This window comes from Myotis myotis, unplaced genomic scaffold (genome assembly GCF_014108235.1).
Source record: "Myotis myotis isolate mMyoMyo1 unplaced genomic scaffold, mMyoMyo1.p scaffold_m19_p_25, whole genome shotgun sequence".
NCBI classification, from domain to species: domain Eukaryota; kingdom Metazoa; phylum Chordata; class Mammalia; order Chiroptera; family Vespertilionidae; genus Myotis; species Myotis myotis.
Genome location: NW_023416330.1, coordinates 1,411,281 through 1,431,997, shown reverse-complemented (window position 1 = coordinate 1,431,997; position 20,717 = coordinate 1,411,281). Strand labels below are relative to the sequence as shown.

At 46.8% G+C, this 20,717-nt stretch overlaps 1 protein-coding gene across 5 annotated transcripts in view; it reads left to right on the top strand.

The window, feature by feature from the left end:
* RBM33 (RNA binding motif protein 33) overlaps nucleotides 1-20,717 on the top strand; it is a 116,282-nt gene that overhangs the window by 71,725 nt on the left and 23,840 nt on the right. For all 5 annotated transcript variants that reach the window (XR_004975241.1, XR_004975240.1, XR_004975242.1 and 2 more), the window contains exons 10-14: nucleotides 7,839-7,971; nucleotides 8,322-8,665; nucleotides 9,956-10,234; nucleotides 11,998-12,279; nucleotides 15,526-16,143. Coding sequence is in view for 2 of the 5 variants with exons in the window: in XM_036356174.1 (XP_036212067.1) it covers nucleotides 7,839-7,971; nucleotides 8,322-8,665; nucleotides 9,956-10,234; nucleotides 11,998-12,279; nucleotides 15,526-16,143 (1,656 nt within the window). In the remaining 3 variants the exon portion in view is untranslated. The remainder of the gene's footprint in view (nucleotides 1-7,838; nucleotides 7,972-8,321; nucleotides 8,666-9,955; nucleotides 10,235-11,997; nucleotides 12,280-15,525; nucleotides 16,144-20,717) is intronic.

The following is a 20,717-nucleotide window of genomic DNA, read 5'->3' as shown; positions in this document are numbered from 1 at the left end:
CCTGGTGGGTCTGACTGCACTGATCACTAAGTCCGTCTCTCCAGGGTCGACTCTCTCCTCTGTACAGCTCGGCCTGTGCTAGTTTCTCTGGAGCCTGGCCCCTATTGTCCTCTACCTGGCTGGCCCAGGGGACCACACCTTGTCACAGGTTCAAGGTTATGCCCACAAAAATCCCTTTTTCTCCATTCTTGTTCTGTTGAACCAGCTTCCAGAGCCAGAATTTTCCTTGTTTACTCAACTCGAGTCAGCTGCTTCTTTTAGGCTGTAGGTAGCATCTCTGGTCCCACCCTTTCAGCAGTCCCTCATAGGCTGATCAGGTAAGAACTGCTAATGCCTTCTGTCCATTTCAGTTAGCCATTGGATTTCTGTACAAGGATACATCTGGGATTATCAAACATTGGCACAGATAAAGGGATATGAAGATGCATTTCAGCCATTTGCTGTTGGTGACAAACAATAGAGAGCGTAGAGGTTCTGGAGGTAGGTGTCCAGGGGAGTCCAGGCCCCTCCGCTTCCTAACCTTGTGCTGAGTGTGAGGTGTGTAACTGCTCAGGAGGTTTTTGTGAATGGAGTGTCTGCCCCACAGGCTATTGGGGTTGACTGACCCACTCACACAGCCTGAGGTGATGGCGGCAGAGCCCAGGTGGGGTCTGGGTGCCCAAGATTGGTAAGGGCGTTGGGGGAGCAGGGCAGGAAGGGGTGGAACCTTTGCGTTTTCTGCCCAGGGGTAGAAGACCGTTTGAAGGGACAGTCTTAGGAAGCAGCCCCAGGTGTCCAGCATGGGGAGATCAGCCAGAGAGCACTGGCCGGCACTCCCAGACCCTCAGGGGCTTGGCACTGGGAAGTGGCTTCATTCAGTTCTCATCCTCTGGACTCTTTCCTCTGACCCTCAGGCTCATTCTGGCAGGAGGGGAAAAGTGGGGATCAGGCAGGCAGGTTTGTGTGGAACTGGCCATTACTTCTGATCACATTCCATTTGCCAAAACTTGGCCACACAGCACAGTCCTTGCAGGCTGACTGGGAAATTCTGCCTGGCTGGTGTGGGGAGGAAGACTCAGCACAGACAGCTGAGCCACCGATGTCCTGGTTGGAAGGAAGGCGGCTGTTTTTCCACAAACCAACAAGCACTATAAATACAGGTTTGTGTTCTGTTAGCACCCACGGTCCTGCAGCAATTTCCACTCTTGATGTCCAGCCTTAGAGCAAAGCCATTTCTTATAACTTGGGCAAATTTAGATATAGATATCTGTGTGTATAATGGCTTTATATTTTTATATTTATTTTTGTTAATTCTTACCTGAGGATATTTTTTCCATTGCTTTTCAGAGATAGTAGAAGTGTGGGAGGGGGATAGAGAGAAACTTTGATGTGAGAGAGACACATTAATTGTTGCTTCCCCAACTTGCCCTGACTGGTGGGAATGAACCTAAACCCAGGTACATGCCCTTGACTGGGAATCAAACCCCAGACACTGCTCAGACTACTGGGGTGTATGGTCCAACCATTGAGCCACATTGGTCAGAGCTATTATAATCTATACTAGAGGTCCGGTGCACGGATTCATGCACCAGTGGGGTCCCTCAGCCTGGCCTGCGGGGATCAGGCTGAAACCGGCTCTCCGACATCCCCGAGGGGTCCTGGATTGCGAGAGGGTGCAGGCCAGGCCGAGGGACCCCACCGATCAACAATCAGGGCTGGGGAGGGACCTCGGGAGGGCTCCAGGGTGTGTCTGGCCTGTCTTGCCCAGTCCCGATTGGGGCCAGCCAGCCGGGGAGGGACTGTGGGAGGTTGGCTGGCTGGGAAGGGACCGCGGGAGGGCTCTAGGGTGTGTCCGGCCCATCTCGCCCATTCCCATTGGCTGGACCCCAGCAACAAGCTAACCTACCAGTTGGAGCCTCTGTCCCCTGGTAGTCAGTGCGCATCATAGTGACTGGTCAAACGGTCAAACAAATGGTTGGAGAATTAGCATATCGGCTTTTATTATACCTACTAGAGGCCCGGTGCACAAAAATTTGTGCATTCGCGGGGGAGAGGGGGACCGTCAGCCCGGCCTGTACCCTCTCGCAGTCTGGGACCCCTCGGGAGATAACAACCTGCTGGCTTAGGCCCGCTCCCGGGTGGCAGAGGGCAGGCCCAATCTCTAGGTGCAGCCCCTGGTCGGGCTCAGAGCAGGGCCGATTGGGGAGTTGGGGCGCCGCCCCCTGTCATGCACAGAGCAGGGAGATTGGGAGGTTGTGATGCCACCCTCAGTCATGATCAGGGTAGGGCCGATTGGGGGGTTGGGGCACCGTCCCCTGTCACACTCAAGGCAGGGTCGATGGGGAGGTTGCGGCGCCACCCTCTGTCACGCACAGAGCAGGGCCCATCAGGGGGTTGGGGCACTGCCCCCTGTCACTCACAGAGCAGGGCCCATCAGGGGGGTTGGGGCTCTGTACCCTGTCATACATAGAGCAGGGCCAATCGGGGGGTTGGGGCGCTGCCCCCGTCACACACAGAGCAGGGCCCATCAGGGGGGTTGGGGCTCTGTACCCTGTCACGCACAGAGCAGGGCCAATCAGGGTGGGGCACCGCCCTCTATCACCCACAGAGCAGGGCCGATCAGGGGGTTGGGACACCGCCACTCTCACACTCAGGGCAGGGCCGATGGGGAGGTTATGGCTCTACCCCATCACACACAGAGCAGGGCCCGGGGGGGGGGGCAGGGTTGGGGAGCTCTCCCCTATCAGGCACAGAGCAGGGCTGATCAGGGGGTTGGGGCGCCTTCCCCTGTCACAAACAGAGCAGGGTGGATAGGGAGTCTGTGGCCCTGCCCCCTGTCACACACAGAGCCACAGGGCGATCAGGGGGTTTGGACACTGCCCCCTGTCACGCTGATCCCAGTGCCGGGAGTCCTCGCGGCTCCGCTGATCCCGGTGCTGGGAGGCATATTACCCTTTTCCTATATAGGGTAGAGGCCTGGTGCATGGGTGGGGGCCGGCTGGTTTTTTTTTTTTTTTTTAATATATATTTTATTGATTTTTTACAGAGAGGAAGGGAGAGAGATAGAGAGTTAGAAACATCGATGAGCTGCCTCCTGCACATCTCCTATTGGGGATGTGCCTGCAACCCAGGTACATGCCCTTGACCGGAATCGAACCTGGGACCCTTCAGTCCACAAGCCGACGCCCTTCCACTGAGCCAAACTGGTTTCGGCCGGCTGGTTTGCCCTGAAGGGTGTCCTGGATCAGGGTGGGGGTCCCCACTGGGGTGCCTGGCCAGCCTGGGTGCGGGGCTGAGGGATGTTTTCAGGCTGGGGGTGACTGAAGCTCCCAACTGCTCCTTTGTTTCTTTTTTTTTTTTTTTTATTCTGGGCCAGCTTTAGCTTTGAGGCTTGGCTCCAGCTCTTAGGTTTCTGGCCTTTGCTTACAATGTTGCCATCCTGCTGGCTGAAGCCCGGTGGTATTTCTTAAAGAGTTTCCTAAACTGCAGGCTCAGAGGACTGCAGCCGCAGATGGGGAATGTTGGTTTCCTCCGTCACTGAGGCAACCAAGCCTCATGTTAGTTTCAAGCTGCCTTGCTGCCGGCCGCCATCTTGGCTGACAGTTAATTTGCATATCTCGCTGATTAGCCAATGAAAAGGGTAGCGGTCGTACGCCAATTACCATGTTTCTCTTTTATTAGTGTAGATACTAATAATAGACAAATATGTAAATTGACTGTCCCTTCACGACACACCAAGCTCTGTGTCTGATGGGGTAGAGCCATAACCTCCTCATCGGCCCTGCCCTGCGTGTGACAGTGGCGGCGCCCCAACCCCCTGATCGGCCCTGCTCTGTGGGTGATAGAGGGCGGCGCCAAAACCCCCTGATCCGCCCTGCTCTCTGTGTGACGGGGCGGTGCCCCAACTCCCCTATCGGCCCTACTCTGTGAGTGACGGCGGGGGGGGGGGGGTGGGAGCTCCTCAACCCCCTGATGGGCCCTGCTCTGTGCGTGACAGCGGGGAGCTCCCCAACCCCCTGATCGACCCTGCTCTGTGCGTGACGGGGGGACCTCCCCAGCCCCCCTGATGGGCCCTGCTCTGTGCGTGACGGGGGTGGCGCCGCAACCCCCGGATTGGCCCTGCTCTGTGTGTGACAAGGGGTGGCGCCTCAACCTCCCCATCAACCCTGCCTTGAGTGTGACAGGGAGCGGTGCCCCAACCCCCCAATTGGCCCTACCCTGAGCCTGACTGAGGGTGGCATCACAACCTCCCAATCCGCCCTGCTCTGTGCATGACAGGGGGCGGCTCCCCAACTCCCCAATCAGCCCTGCTCTGAGCCCGACCAGGGGCTGCACCTAGGGATTGGGCCTGCCCTCTGCCACCCGGGAGCGGGCCTAAGCCAGCAGGTCGTTATCTCCTGAGGGGTCCCAGACTGCGAGAGGGCACAGGCCGGGCTGAGGGACCCCCCCTTCCCCCCGAGTGCACAAATTTTTGTGCACCGGGCCTCTAGTCTATTTATAAATGACCACAATAAAGTATTTGGGGAGAGCTATTTATTATGCTTTAAAGGTTGAAAATGTTTTGTCTTTTGTCTTCATGTAGGTGTTAATATTTTACTAACCTGTAAGTTAAAACCTCATGAAAAATAACTTTCTTATTTCGAACATTTAAATCTCAGTGATTTCTTTGACCTTTTACATTAGTAGCTTGTTTCAGGCTGTGGTGCTGTCCCGCTCATGTCTTAGGAGCATGCTTGTGATCTGTGGGCTTTGCATTTCTCACTGTAAATTATTTTAATGAATCTTATCCTGTCCCTTCTGTACTTACCTGTTTGAAACTTTTTCCTGGTGTCCCCTCCCCCAGAAGAGGCACAGTCAAGTATAGATGGAAACAGTTTGAATCTGCTGCTTAGGTGACAGAGGCCTTTATTGAGCGGGTGCCAGTTGGTCGCCACATTGCATGTATGGAGGCAGGGTGACCCATCAAACATTGCCACAAAACAGGGCAGGCAATTTGTAACTTTATTTTCAGTGCCACTTCAAGAGAAATGGTTTAAACATAAAAAAAAAAAATAAAAAAAAAATAGGACCTTGGTTGCTAATTTCTTACCAGAAAGTTTGGAAGATGATTTTAAACCAAGTTTTGAAATATATATATGTGAGAAAAAAGATATATGAAACTGAAGATAGGATGCTAATGCTGTATTTTATAAATAAATCCTTTAAAACACATATTCTGTCTAGTTACCTGTTGAAATACATGTGAAAATAAATGCACAGTCCCTATTTTGTTGTCTTCAAACAGAAAATCAGAAAATTTTTAAAAATCTTCACCTGAGGATATTTTTCCCATTAATTTTTAGAGAGAGTAGAAAGGAGGAAAGGAGGGAGAAGGGAAGATAGATAGATAAAGAGAGAGAGAGAGAGAGAAAGAGAGAGAGAGAGAGGAACACATTGATGTGAGAGACACGTTAATCGGTTGCCTCTTGAATGGGCCCTGCCTGGGACCGGGAATCAAACTTGTAACCCAGGAATCCCTTGACCAGGAATTGGACCCGAGATGCTTCGGTGCGTGGGCCGATGCTCTAACCACTGAGCATACCAGCCAGGGCAAAATAAAAATCTTTTTAGAACAAGAGGAAAGTATGGGCCATGGCAGAAAGGAGGCAAGCTCATTGGAAGTCCTCATGCGCATTTGATAAGTAACAGTGTGCAACAGTCACGCTATCAGCATTTTTTTCTAGCGTAGTATTACCATAGTAAAAGTATTAAATATTGAAGAATATCCATGTCAAAGCATTATATCAATAAAGTCTCAAATTAATGTGAGAAAATGTGTACATTTACTTGTAATACGATTGCATCTGTTGTGTGTTCTCACTTGTACATTTTACACTTCTCAGTTACTGAACGTTTATTGCTCTGGTAGTCTCAGTTGATGTCCTTAATGTCTAGAGGTGAGAAGTGGCAATCCCTAACGTCAAACATTGGTAAGGTGAGAATTCCCATGATTTCACTTAAAGTAACAAAGACTATAAGAATTGAATCTTGGGGGCTTCCTATTCCATATGTTTTAATAAGTACCCAGTGTCCTATATATTAAAGAGCTAATATGCAAATGGTCATCACGCCCTCATGCCCTCGCGCCAGGGCCGGGGGACCTGAGGCTGCGCCATCCTGCCCGGTGGGGCTTGACAGGGGACCTGAGGCTGCACCCCCTACCCAGCAGGGCTTGACGGGGGTGGGGCCAGCCAGGTCTGGGTCTCCCGTGATTTCGAGGTGTGGGTGGGTGGGTGGGGACTTTACTCTGGGTCCCGCGGTGCGCCCCAGACTCTGACAGGAGGGAGATTTTCATATACATTTTACTAATTTCTTTCATCTCTGACACTTATATTATAGAGAAAGGGCAAATAGCAATATTAAAATATTTTCTCTAATTCCCTTTTAATGTCCAGGAATTTCGTGCACCGGGCCATTAGTTTGTTTTTATAAAGATGTAATATTTGTGCTTAAACATAATGTTTTTAACATCATATAGTCATGGGTCTTACAGGTTTGTGTTTATACTTGTGTTCATTTTGTATTATTCATGCAATGCCATGGGTCGAGCACATTCTTAAAGGGAGAAGGAAGGCAAATGTAGTTTGCAAAAGCTTTTCAATGTTTTAAAATATGTCACTTTTAGAGGGAACAGCTAATTGTATTAGTAATCAAGTGACAGAAAACGCATTAGAAGTTTATGAGAAGGGAGTGTGGTTTTAAAAAGTTGAGAAATGTTCGGCCAGCATTGCTCAGTGGTTGAATGTCGACCTATGAACCAGGAAGTCACCGTTCGATTCCAGGTCAGGGCACATGCCCAGGTTGCAAGCTCAATCCCTAGGGTGGAGCGTGCAGGAGGCAGCTGATCAATGATTCTCTCTAATCATTGATGTTTCTATCTCTTTCTCTCTTCCTCTCTGAAATCAACAAAAATTACTTTTTAAAAATTGAGAAATAATGGCTGAGTTTCAAGGAATGAGGTGTTATTAAATAGAAATTATTTTGGTGATGTGTAGAATTAATGAATTCTTTCTAGAGGAGAGGAAATTGTGAGGCCTTTCTTTCTTTTAAAATCTTTATTGTTGAAAGTATTACATATGACCTCTTTTTCCCCCATTGACTCCCTCCAGTCTGCCTCTGTCCCCCACCTCAGGGTGAGGCCTTCTTTCTATGCATCCAAAAATGTGAGGCATTATTAAGCAAATGTTTGTTTTTAAAAATCTTTGACTTTTCGAAAGACCAGCTGAAAATAAAGTAATTTTAGTTTACCTGTAGAGTTTTACTAGCAAACATTTAGCTGCTAAACAATGTTAATCTTTAAGAGTTTAGAAATTTTTATCCAGTGGAATCCAACTGTGTAATATTTCTTTTGTAGTAGTGTGGTTTCTTATACATTCACATTTTCCTGTTTTGTCAGAGATTGCTGATGTTTGTTGTAGTATAAATTCTGTTATTTTGCCTTCTTTTGAAGTAAAGCAGCTCCGTATCTGTAGCTTATGGTTGTGTTAAAAAGGTAGCAAAGAATAGCATGTTTGAGAAGATAAATATCAGGAACATCCAAATGAGGCATTGTGTCTTTCGGATGAAAAGACAAGAAGGTCAATAATTACCCGGATTTCAGTAAGCTTAAAAAGAATGTTCTTTTGGTGCTATAGACATATGAAAACAAGGAATTAATCTATTTCATATGGCTGAATCATTTACTTTGTTAACATGTAGTTATGAACTGGGGGGAGGTGGGGGTTAAGGGAGATAAGTTAATTGATGTTTTCAGGGGAAAACTTGGCTCCATGTACAGGGTATTTTTCTGCCTGTCATCTTCTTTCCCTGTTGTTCTTTAGGGCCCTCCAGAATTCGCACAGCACACCCCTGGACCGGTTCCCAACAATTTTAGCCAGCCCCCACGGCTTCCTCTGCAGGACCAGTGGAGAGCACCACCCCCTCCCCAGGAGCGAGACCCCTTCTTCTTAGGAGGTAAGGGACAGTGATGGGCCTGGACACACTTCTGTTTTAAACTGAATTTAGCTCCCACGAGCAGCTTTTGTTAAGCATCCAGTTCTTGTGCCCTAGCATGTCTGCCTGTCATTTCCAGTGCTAACAGTGGACAGGACTGGTGTCTGAAATGTGAACTTCACATACACAAAAGGAAATCAGTTCCAGAAAATGACTAGTGAAGCAGTGGAGAAGGGGAAATCTAGGATTCTTTTCAAGCATTCGCACCCTGCCACCACTTGGAATTTTGTCTGTAGGAAGACTGTGTGCACCAGCTTTCTACAGAGTGCACGTTCTGTATAGCCAGAGGGTGACATCCTGGTGCCTTTCAGTTTCAGGTGAACCTCGTTTCCCGAGTCATCTCTTTCTGGAGCAGCGAAGCCCCCCACCACCGCCACCCCCTCCCACTCTTCTCAGCAGCGCTCACCCTGTGCCCACGCCCAGTCCCTTACCATTCACTCAGCCCGGACCAGCTTTTAATCAGCAAGGACAGCAGCCCGTGTTCCCTAGAGAGAGGCCTGTGAGGCCCACCCTGCAGCCTCCAGGTCCCGTGGGCCTGCTGCACTTCAGCCAGCCGGGGTCCGCCGCCACTCGGCCTTTCATTCCTCCTCGACAGCCCTTCCTGCCGGGCCCCGGACAGCCATTTCTGCCCGCACACGCACAGCCTAACCTGCAGGTACTCTGGGCGGGTGGGCTGTGGGGCAGGTGGCCTGTGGAGGAGGAGGAGGGTGCTGCAGGTCTGGGTCTGGTGTTTGAAGACAAAGTTTCATATTTTTATTCTAGTCTCCCTAAGATCGGGAGGTTATTTAAAGAAGAAGGCGATTAACTGTTTACAACAGATCATCTCTTGACAGTATTGGTTATCTCCTTAGTCATAGGGGAAATGGAAAAGGTGATTGTGAATTTTGGGGAAGTGAAAACATTCAGTATTAAGATTTTAAAGTTTTATTAATGGCTGTACTGCTAATATAAGTAGGATGTATTTTGACAATATCTTTGCTCATCACTGGAAGTCGTATAAGGTTTACAGGGGAAATAAAGTTGTTTGCCAGCTGATCTGACTGCAGTACGCAGTGGAAGCTTCCCCTGGGGGAAGTGTCGATGTTCCTTCCTCCTTGTTGGATGAGTTTGAGTGCCCTCTGCTGGTGAGCTCTCTCATGGGCGGCCTGGATGTGTGAGCTCCTCCTTCCCAGCACTTTTCTGTTTGTGCTTGAAGCAAAGGATTAAATACATGATGGTGGCGTGCCGGAAGCAGCTTAGGAGCACAGAGGGTATGCGTTTATACTGAAAAGAGGAAAATGGTGATTATTTAGGGTGTTAGAGTAGGATAGAATGTCTTTTTGTTTTTCTTTTTTGTATGTGCATGTTTACCACCCCAAGTCAAGTCTCCTTCTATTGCCATTTATACCTTTACCCTCTTCTACCTCCCTGTTTTTCTTTTTATTAAAAAAAAATACAGTGACTACATCTTCACTGTAGAAGTATTCGAGTAGAGATAAGTATTTAAAGAGGAAAGTAAGCCCGACATCTGAAACAGTCGCCACTGACACTGGGTGCTCATGCTTCTCAGGCGCTTCAGAGCACCGTCTTTGGCATGCTTTCTGCAGGGAGGCTGTGGTCTGGTTCCTCTCACAGCGGGGAGTTACTGTCACTGCACACCAGACCCGCTCAGAGGCTGCACTGACGGCGTCGCTGGGGTGCACACGTTCTTAGAGGCAGTGCTGCGGGGAAGATCCTAGAGGTTATGTTTGTATCCTTAGCAATCTCCTTAGGACAAATCCTTGGAATTTTGAGATTAAAAGGACTTAGAGTAAATATAACATCACCTCCATCAACAAATCTGAAATGAAATTTGTACCGTTTCAAGTTTCTTTTTGGTGTTGGGGTTTCTAAGAGAAGAGCTGAATTGGAACATAGCTAGTATATGCATTATAAACTGTTGTTTCTCTTTCTTTTGGCATGGCAGGGGCCCCTGCACCCCCCGTTGCCCCCTCCCCACCAGCCTCCACCGCAGCCTCAGCAGCAGCCCCCGCTGCAGCCACCTCCGCAGCACCCGCCGCCCCCCCAGCCGCAGCACCAGCCTCCTCACCAGCCGCAGCAGCACCAGCACCACCACCACCTGTCTGTTCCCCCGCCACCTCTGATGCCCATGTCGCAGCCCCAGTTCAGGCCTCACATGCAGACGGCTCAGCCTCAGCAGAACAGCAGTCGGATGCAGTGCCCCCAGCGCCAGGGGCTGAGGCATGTGAGTGTCCGCCTGTCTTCTGCCTTTTGCCAGCGATGCCTTTCAAGTCACAACATCAGGGGCAGAATTCCTGAGCCAGAGTAGTTTCTAGTTCTGATTGAATTAACGAAGCACATCATGCGTTTTCCCGCAGTGAACGCATGTTTAAAAACCGCTTAGGAAACTGGTCTTCTTGACTACAGAAATGAATAGTGTCTCTCTTGTGCCTGAAAGACTCCTCATGTTGTTTACTTCAGTTTCTTAATCTTGTGTATCTGCATGTTCCTGTAGCGATGATATTTTGAAAAATATATATTTTATTGATTTTTTACAGAGAGGAAGGGAGAGGGATAGAGAGTTAGAAACATCGATAAGAGAGAAACATGGATAAGCTGCCTCCTGCACTCCTCCTACTGGGGATGTGCCCGCAACCAAGGTACATGCCCTTGACCGGAATCGAACCTGGGACCCTTCAGTCCCCAGGCCGACGCTCTATCCACTGAGCCAAACCGGTTGGGGCTGTAGCGATGATATTAGTAATTCACAGACACATCACTTCAGAACATAGTTTCGGGTGACAGTCACCCTTTGCCAGTGGCTTACTTTTTGACGCACAGATGATCTCCTTGGGCTCTGAGTAAATAAGTGAGTGAATTCAGGAAGGATGTATTGATTGTCCTCTTGTATTGATTGTCCTCTTGGTAGGCACTCCTCTCGTTCATGACAACACAGCAGTGAGCAATAGGCAGGTTTCCTGCCTTCGTGGAGCCTGTATTTAATTGTGCTTTTATTTGTGAGGATATACTCTCGGGGACCATCAGCAAATGTGTGGTTGGTCATGCATGGAAAGAAACTAGGGAGTATACTGCTTTAAAAATAAAAAACAGTAGTCACTGTTATCGCCTGTTTTATATTAAATAACACCTTTTTATAAAGAATCTAATTAGGTTAGAGTTCTAGGCTCTAAGGTGACAGTTGGCTTTTCCTTTTATACTATCACTTGGTACCTCAAGCTTCAAGCATGTCATTTAGCTACTTTTAGTCTCAAAATTTCTCATACCTGTTTCTTAAAGTAACAATGAGACTAAAATGGTATTAGAAATAAGAAAGGGCTTCCTGATCTGGGAAGATGGTGGTTCGTAACTAGGGTTTTACTTTGTTAGAGCAGTGGCAAACCACCTGCCTGGCCTTGTGTCCTTACATATTGATGCCAGCGAGCGATCTGAGAACTGAGTCCCCTCAGCCATCTCACGTCTGTACCCCCCCCCCCCCCCCCGCCGCCCCCAGGTGTTGGGATTCTGTTAAGAATCCCAAGGATGGACAAACCAAGTGTTTCCTCTTGGAGAAAACTCACAGGTATCTTTCTCCTCCAGGGAGGGCACTGACTTAATGCTTGAATCTTTGCTTGGTCCACTGTAAACTTAGGGGACCCAGTAAAAATGGTGCTGCCAACTCCTTGTGCAGCTGGAGTCTTTTGTTGCCTCTGTCCCCAGACTCAAGCCCCACCTGCAGTGCCCTGCTGTGAGTCCACAGTTCAGAGCCTGTCTGTCTGTTAGCAGTGTGACCCCCTTAGGGGTCCCAGTCCTTCCCAGCAGGGTGTGCTTCTGCACTAAGCAGGGAACATTCATTTTGGAAAAAGTATGGATGGGAGAAGTATCTGCCCCTGAAAGAGAAGTCACTAATTAGAATGATTTCTAACTATTTTTATCTAATAATCTAGTGTGCCTTTCTGTGGTCCTCCCGAGTTTCTTGTTGTAATTTGAATTTATGTCTTCTTGTGATAGAATACGACGTCTCAGAATGTAACCAAACGGCCAATGCAGCAGCTGCAGCCAACTGCTGCCAGAAACAGTAACTTGCGTGAGTTACCAATAGCGCCCTCGCACGTCATGGAACTGAGTAACAGTCGTGGTGCATCCACGCCTGGCGCTCATGGAAAGCCGATGGACAGCATGTCACCGCCCTTGAGACCTGGGCCTAGGAACACACAGGGGAAGACGGACTTGAAGGCCAAGCCCATTAGCCCTGAGGGTCAACCTAAGGAAGAAGCAAAAACAGAACCAGAGGTAGGACTCTTTGCTATTAAAAAATAACAGGAAGCCTTATAATCCATTTATACCCCTGAGTTCACTCTGATCTGGCGAGTTATCACCAAATCTTACCACTTTTTCTCAACTAGGTCCTTCTTTTAACCTCACGGTCATGTTCATATAACATACACCCTCATTCTCACTGGTTTTGATATTAGATGGTATTTATGCACTTGCACAGTTAAAATTGTATGCTATAGAGTCTGTATATGTTGGGGGTTGACAAGTCCTTAAAGCGTTGAGATAATAAAAATGTCAGACTTGATAGTCCAAACTGTTTCTCATAATATTCAATTCTGCATTGTTAGCACAAAAGCGATCATAGACAGTTCTAGCATCATCAGAGGTGGCTGTGTTCCAGTAAAGCCTGATGACAGAGTAATGCTAGGCTAGATTTGGCCCGTGAGCTGTGTAATTACTTAGCTGGTTCAGTGTGGACCGTTTTACACTGTGCACGGCTAGAAGATAGGACCACTTTTTTAACCTTTAAGTAGATTTTTTTGATTGGGGGGTGGTTTATTTCGACCTGTGCCATTATTGCTGATTTCCAGTAGGTATAAATGTAAAAATAAAGAGTAAATGCAAGTCGGTATGTAACATGGTTTCCAATTGAGATCTTATTTGCACCTTGATTGAGTTGTGGCCACTTGATTATTTTTTTGTGTAGTGGTGTTAGTACAGATTTGGTCCTGAGCTTTTTAATTAGCTCTTGTTAAGTATTGGTTAAGTCTGTCACTGGTCTCCTGGAAAAGAAATGGCTGTGCTTGTCTCATGCTTCCGTGCAGTCGAGATTTAATCCTAGGCTGTTGCCAGAAGTACGTATACATGCCGTGGGCAGTGTCTGTAAGTCCTGGGTTCTAACTAGGACGAGGTGTCTAGTGGAGCATAGGTGAGAAGCACGCCGTTGGAATGACCCACCAGGGCCAACACCATGTCCCTGAGCAAGTCACTTCACACTTCACTTCTCACCAGCCTCGATTTCTTTAGCCATTGAGTGCATGTGCCTGAGATATGGTATTGATAAAATTTATGTAGAATATTATAAATTAGTGTCATGTGTTAACTTAATATAAAAGAATGTCATGAAGAGTGCTCTTTGATAAAAATGTAAGCAAGTCATGTTTTCTTAATTATATAAAAACCAGTCAACACTAATAGTTAAATTTGGAGGGAAGTCAGATTTTCTGCTAATAAATTGTAAGCAGTTGTAATGTGTTACTAATCAGACGTGTCAATATAAAGTCAAAATATTGAGTTGACATTTAATAAGCTCTTAAGAAGGGTGACTTGGTTTTAAAATCAAATATATGAAAAAATTAGATTTACAGACTGGATTGGGGCAGTTTATAAAAAATCTTTGCTAAAAATTTTATCCTGCTTTTAATTTACATAGCCAGCTCTTCACTCATCACAGACTGGTTCAGAAAAATTAAGTTACATGCACTTTTATAACAACAGAATCTAAATAAAAGGACAAAAGTGGCCTTTAGGCATAGCATTGCTGCACATGGCTGTCTGTTCTTTACTGGCGATTCAGTGGGTTCCGCAGTGTCAGTTTCTGTCGAACCACCAGGTGCTTGTGCGTGAAAAGGAACTTGCAGGTGACCATGCGTACGCAGTGTCTTCGTTTGTTTGCTTTCAGCTTTCTGTGCACACAGAATGGACCAGAAGTAAAATTTCTTACATCTTAAAATGTCTTCTATTTGTTTTGTAGTTTATTTTCTTACATTCACTTAATCGATAATGATACGATAAAGGACAAACCTATTTAGAAGTATTCCCAGCTATGTTCTTGAACATACTGGTACTTTAACTCTTTCTTGGTTGCTTAGGGACACATCTCAGTGACTGTTACTGCGTTTGAGGCAGTGAGCCCTGGACCTGTCAGTACTCCCCAGCTGTCTGCTCCTCCATGAGTGGCCTGGCCCTCACTTTTTCAGTGCTGTTCACTTGTTATGCCTGCCTGTGTGGCCTCTGACTTCAGATTTGCTGTTTCACATCTGCCCTAAACTTTCAGTTAGATAGCTGACTTGGTCAGAATTGCTTCTGAAATGACAAGCAAACCCTGATGAGGGCCCAACTCTGTCCTGTAGGTCAAGTGCATGGGCTCTGGGGGCACCAGTAGGGTCTGCAGTTATATTTTGGTTTTAACTCCTAATTTTTAAGGTTTGTTTGTTACTAGCTGACCTCTAGATAGATTAATTCCTATTACAATCTTTTGTGAAGGATCTGTGGATGGAGTGTATCTGTGATGCTTTTAAAGAAAATAAATGCCATTTTTAACAAATGCCTAACTTTTTTTTTTGATCCTCACCTGGGGATATTTTTCCATTGATTTTTAGAGAGAGTGGATGGGAAGAGAGGGGGGAAAGAAGGAAAAACATCCATGTGAGAGAGACACTTTGATTGGTTGCCTCCTGGACACGCCCCAATTGGAGAGGGGATTGAGTCTGCAACTGAGGTATGTGTCCTTGACCGGAATCGAACCCGGGACCCTTCAGTCCGTGAGTCAGTGCTCTGTCCACTGAGCTAAACAGGCTAGGGCTAAGTGCCTAACTTTTAATAAACTTTCCTTATTGCATGGTTTTGGTGAAAGTTACCAGACTTTCCTGAGATTTTTTTTGGTAGACTCTCATAATGGTTTGGGGCTGGCATATTAGAGCTTTCCTTAGATAGCATTAATATTCCAATATTGCCGTTGACAGCATTTTGATTCTGAGGAGAGTGCATGAGTTCAAGGTCAGAGAGATTGACTTGTGCTGTTCATTACCACCAATTATTCTGTGACAAATGAGTTTGAGATCAGGCTGAAATTCTGTACGAAAAATCAATAGTTCTAATCAGGCCCTTTCAGGTCATTTACACCCACCTTTTGTTGGCTCGTCAGAGAAGAGCCAGATAAAACCTGTGTGACAGTGCGGCCCCTATTGTGGCTATTTCCATTCAAAACATATTTTGATATCTTAAATGAATGGTTTAATTGGTTTCAGCCTTATAAATGAATGGAATGTACATTCTTTCATTTTTAATATTCTGATAAGATTTTCTAAGTTAGCTATTGCATAATTTTCCCCTCTGCAGAGGAAGGCGTGATACTTAGTGTCTTTCAAATTTTGAATGAAAGGGTTTTATACTTTTGCATTTTCTAAGTTTGTAGAAATACACTGGAATGGTCGCCTTGTCTGGTGCTGCCAAGTAAGCCGTGTGTGTTCTCTGTTCCAGTTTCCCGATGAAGATGAAGAAACGAGGCTGTACCGCTTAAAGATAGAAGAGCAGAAGCGCCTGCGGGAGGAGATCCTGAAGCAGAAGGAGATGCGCCGGCAGCAGCAGGCTGGAGCCAGGAAGAAGGAGCTACTGGAGAGGCTGGCGCAGCAGCAGCAGCAGCAGCAGCAGCAGCAACTCTGCAGCACTGGGGCCCCTGCGGAGCGGGAAGAGCCACCGGCGTTGCCGTTGCCCACCAATGGAAACCCCTTGCTACCCTTCCCTGGTGCCCAGGGCCGACAGAATGTGAAAAACAGACTCCTCGTGAAAAACCAAGATGTTGCTCTTTCAAGTCTTCAGCCGAAGACGTCAAACTTTGTGCCACCTGGTGCTAACATGCAGTATTCGGGACAGCCGGTCAAACCACTGAAGCACTTGAGACACAGAGTCTTGCAGACACAGCCCGAGGATGGGGACGAGCCGCCCCCAGCACAGACCGCCCGAGTGACAGCCCTCCAGGGCCGGCCCCCTGACTCCAAGCCTGGCGCCAAAAGGACTGTCATGCACCGGGCAAACAGCGGTGGCGGAGATGGGCCGCATGTCAGCTCCAAAGTCAGGGTGATTAAGTTGTCAGGTGGGGTAAGTTGACGAGGTCACTGTGCCTCTTGAATCTCTGCATCCTTCACTTAGAATGCCCTCATTCCCAGAGCAGGTGTGTGAGCAGAGGGAGGGAGGTTGCTTCTGTACAGTCACGTGGACCAGCCCTTCTTTCGGGAAGCTGGTGTGAGAGCTGCAGTGTCCGTGCTGACCATGGTGTTCAGTTGTCTCTGTCCTTCCCTTAGACCTTTCTCAGTTTTAGATTCTTTTTGAGGATAATTTGTGGTAGAATTATGAACACAGAATTAAACACAAAATTTCCTTTACCACAAAGCAAGTGACTCGTGTGTAGCTTTAGATTCAGGGGCAACAGGATGAGCAGAGTTCTAAAGTGCAACCACGGTGGCCCTGGCCGGTGTTGCTCAGGGATTGGAGCTGCGGCCTGCACACCTGAGGGTCACGGGCTCCATTCACAGTCAAGGGCAAGTACCTGGGTTGCAGGTCAGAGGCAAGCACGCTTTTGTCTGTCTCCCTGTGATCACTCTCCCTGAGGCTAAGGCAGTCATTGCTCTTTTCCAGCCCGGGTTGGACAATTTAGTTCTTGAACAGAGGCAGACAGATGTCCATGGCACAGGTTGTCCTTTCAAGAAGCCATGTGTAGATACCTGCTTTTTTATAGAGGGGGGCTTAGCCTTCCTGTACTGACAGGATTCCGCAGCACATTCTGGGTAGTCCGTACAATTGTTGTCCTGTCACAGTACTGGTGTGTGTGGTTTGTCTATAAACTGAGGAAGAAAGGGGAAGCCGGCCAGTGGTGATGCCTTAACAGACCACAGCCTGTACCCTGCTGGCCCTACGGGGAGGACAGTGCATAGAGGACCGTGAAGGGGCACCTGTGGCGTTATGTCCTGTGCTGTGCCCATTTGGGAACATCTTGTGAGCTATTTACTCAGTGCAGTGTTAATTGCTTTTATTTCTGGGCTTGTAGACTAAGACTTTTGATAGAATAATATGAATTAGAAATTCCATATTAATAGGACCCATCATTTTGTTTTACTTGAATCTGTTTTTCTCACCTCCATTCATGGTGATTCAAAATGATGAGCAGATGGCCTATATTCCATCAAATTATTTTACTATTATATGCCTTTGTTATTTTTAGATGAGAACTCAAAAGTTAATCAGTTTCCAGTGTCTGTGGCCCTTTGCTTTTGTCTTTGTCTTAAGCACACTTGGTCAGTGTCTCATTTTCCCCTTGAGTTATAAACAGGCGTCATGGGCCAAGGTCGGGAATAGAGCTTTCCAGTGGCCTCCATGGTCAGGCTGTGGCTGTAAGAAGGGAAGCCAAGTGCATTCGGGTCCTGGTGGGCTGGCAGCTGAGCTGGGGGCTCAGCTAGCTCCGTGTCAAAGAGCAGCTTGCAAATGAATCAACACCTTTCCTTTCAAAGAATTGAGCTAGTTAAATTTTTGCTCTCTTTTCTACAGTGTAAAAAAATATTTTTCATATCATGCTATAGTCTAAAACAGTGGTCCTCAACTCTCTGGCCCTTTAAATAGAGTTCCTCATGTTGTGACCCAACCATAAAATTATTTTCGTTGCTACTTCATAACTGTAATGTTGCTACTGTTATGAACCGTAATGTAAATATCTAATATGCAGGATGGTCTTAGGTGACCCCAGTGAAAGGGTCGTTCTACTGCCAAAGGGATCGCGACCCACAGGTTGAGAACCGCTGTTCTAAAACTGTGCTATATAATTTTACAATACACAGAAAAACAACAGAGGAATTTTACATGAAAATAACTATCTGCCAAACATTGGAGTAGCTTTTTAGTTCTTTTTAATTCTTAACACATTTCGTACCCCCCAGGAGTTTTCTCGTGTTTCGCGCGCCATCTGTTAAGGACCGCTCACGAGTGTTCTCGTTTTTCACGCCCATGGAAAAAGGAGCGAATCTAGATACTTACGTAAATTTTGTTTGGTCCCTCTTCATAGAGGAAAATGTTTTATGCAGTACCATACGTTAACAAAGTACTAGGAACTTTAATTTTTAATTGTTTTTGTAAATAAAAATGTTATAATTATTGAAAAACAACACCTAAAGTGCATTATGATGATTTAAATAACGTGCAGTTTGCCCCAAAACGTGCGGTCCCTGGCGTATGTCTTAGAGATTTCTATGCGGTACGCAATGTGCTAAGTAGTAAGTTAACTAACCAACCTGTTTGCAATCTCCACGAGGATTTTTCCCAATAGTTTCTCCAGTAGCACGTTGGCTACTTTCAACTCTCCGAGGATAAATGCCTTGTTTGTGTCTCTCTGAACTGGAATAGTATTTTCTAATGGCGAGGGTTGTGTGTGTGCAGTGTGTGTGGTAGGAGCTATTTTTAAGAGAGCATATTCTTAATTGTGTTTATTTCAGCAATACAAAAAGAAACAGTTCTGTTAAGTGTTGTGTGTGCACATTTCTTCTGACTTTAATTTCTGTCCCTGCTGGTCCTTCTCTTCTGTCAGCTGTGGCGTTAATGCCCTGGGCTAGGCCGTGAGCCCAGGTCTGAACTGGCAACTCCAGTGAGGCTCTGACAGGGTCTTAGCATTTGGGAGGATCAGCTTATGTACTGTACCTGTGCAGGGTATTATTTATGCATTTCAGGTTCATAACTAACTAAATAATTGGTAAGTATTAGTTCATATAATTAATTTCCGTGTTCTTGTACATTCACAATGAGCTTTTTTACATCCTGTTAGTACAGAAGTACAGTAAGTATCATATTTATAAGGTTTCCTAGAGAGGTTTACTTGGGAGTCCGTTTTATTTCCTTAATTCAGCGGTTCTCAACCTGTGGGTCACAACCCCTTTGGCGGTCGAAAGACCCTTTCACAGGGGTCGCCTAAGACCATCCTGCATATCAGATGTTTATATTACGATTCATAAGTTTAGCAACATTACAGTTATGAAGTAGCAATGAAAATAATTTTATGGTTGGGTCACAACATGAGGAACTGTACTTAAAGGGCCAGAAGGTTGAGAACCACTGCCTTCATTCTTCTCTGACCTAGGCTGGCATCGATGTAGTTAATTACATTACTCTTTGCATTAGTGGTCTCCTGGCCCAAGTAGTTGACTCTGGACAGGACAGGAGCCAGTCTGCAGCACTGTTCCTGAAAGTGCAGTCAGGGAGTGGCCCTGGGGCGGTGAGGGAGAGGCACCCCCACTCAGGCCAGCACAGACTGCAGCTGCTTTCCAGCCTCCCCAGGTGGCTCTCTGTGCTGGACTTGTGAGGTGATGGTGCTTCGGCACAGAGTTCTCTTCCGTCAGTTTCCATATCGCGTTACTTACAATCAAATAACTTACCTTTAGATTTTATTAAATTGGGTTTTTTGAAAAGTGAAAGAGCCTGCGACTTAAGGGGGGTGTTTAGTCTGCTCTTCGTTGCTTATCTTTGAAGTGACGTTAGTTCATGATGGTTCTTCGTGGCTGTAACGAGTGCATGGCGGGCACAGGAAGCCTTTCACAAAGAGCTCAGGGTGGCTTCTTTCTTGCTGTTGGTTTCCACAGTCCTGGCGACCATGCTTGTCTGGGTTTACCGCTCTCAGTCCTCCTTCACTTTCTTCATGGGCTCTCTCTTGAATCCTGATTGTGTGGCCATTTGGAAATTCCTGTTCACGGAGATTGAGGTTGAAGCGCTCCCTCCCCAGGACTGAGAGAGTGCATTCGTACCTGACTCTGGCCCAGGTTCGGATGGTTGTCTATAATTCATTGCCCTTGGGACTCTGAACAGCTATTTCATTTTTCTGAACCTCAGTCTCTAGCCCAGTGATGGCGAACCTTTTGAGCTCGGCGTGTCAGCATTTTGAAAAACCCTAACTTAACTCTGGTGCCGTGTCCCATATAGAAATTTTTTGATATTTGCAACCATAGTAAAACAAAGACTTATATTTTTGATACTGATTTTATATATTTAAATGCCATTTAACAAAGAAAAATCAACCAAAAAAATGAGTTCGCGTGTCACCTCTGACATGCGTGTCATAGGTTCGCCATCACTGCTCTAGTCTATAAATGAAATTGCTAAGGTTGATGTGAAGGATGAGTACCTGCAGCCTCCTGCACGCCCCCTACTGGGGATTGAGCCCGCAACCCTGGCATGTGCCCTGACTAGGAATCAAACCTTGGCCTCCTGGTTCACAGGTCAACTCTCAATCACGGAGCTACACCGGCTGGGCTCTTCAGACATTTTTAACCCTTTGCGGTCCAATTTTATTTTTGGAATTCAAACAGTCTGGTCCAAATTAATTGACGGGATTGAATGTTGAAGTTATCTGTCTCACTAGACTTCAGCTCGACGTTGGACCTGCTCCTAGCGCCTGGTCTGTCGAGTCAGCCTCCACGTTGGACCGAAAAGGGTTAAAGAGGAGACTTAGCTAAATATTTTGTCGAATGCCCTTTAATTTGCTTTGTCTCCCGTTTCCTCATGATGGGTGTCAGGCGAGTGTTTTTAGTAGGGATATACAGAAGGATATTGTGTCCTCCTCACTGAGTCCTACCGGTGGTTTGTCCGGTGTTGGCACTTTGATCATTGAGTCAGGTGGTGTCGGCCAAGTCTCTCTATTG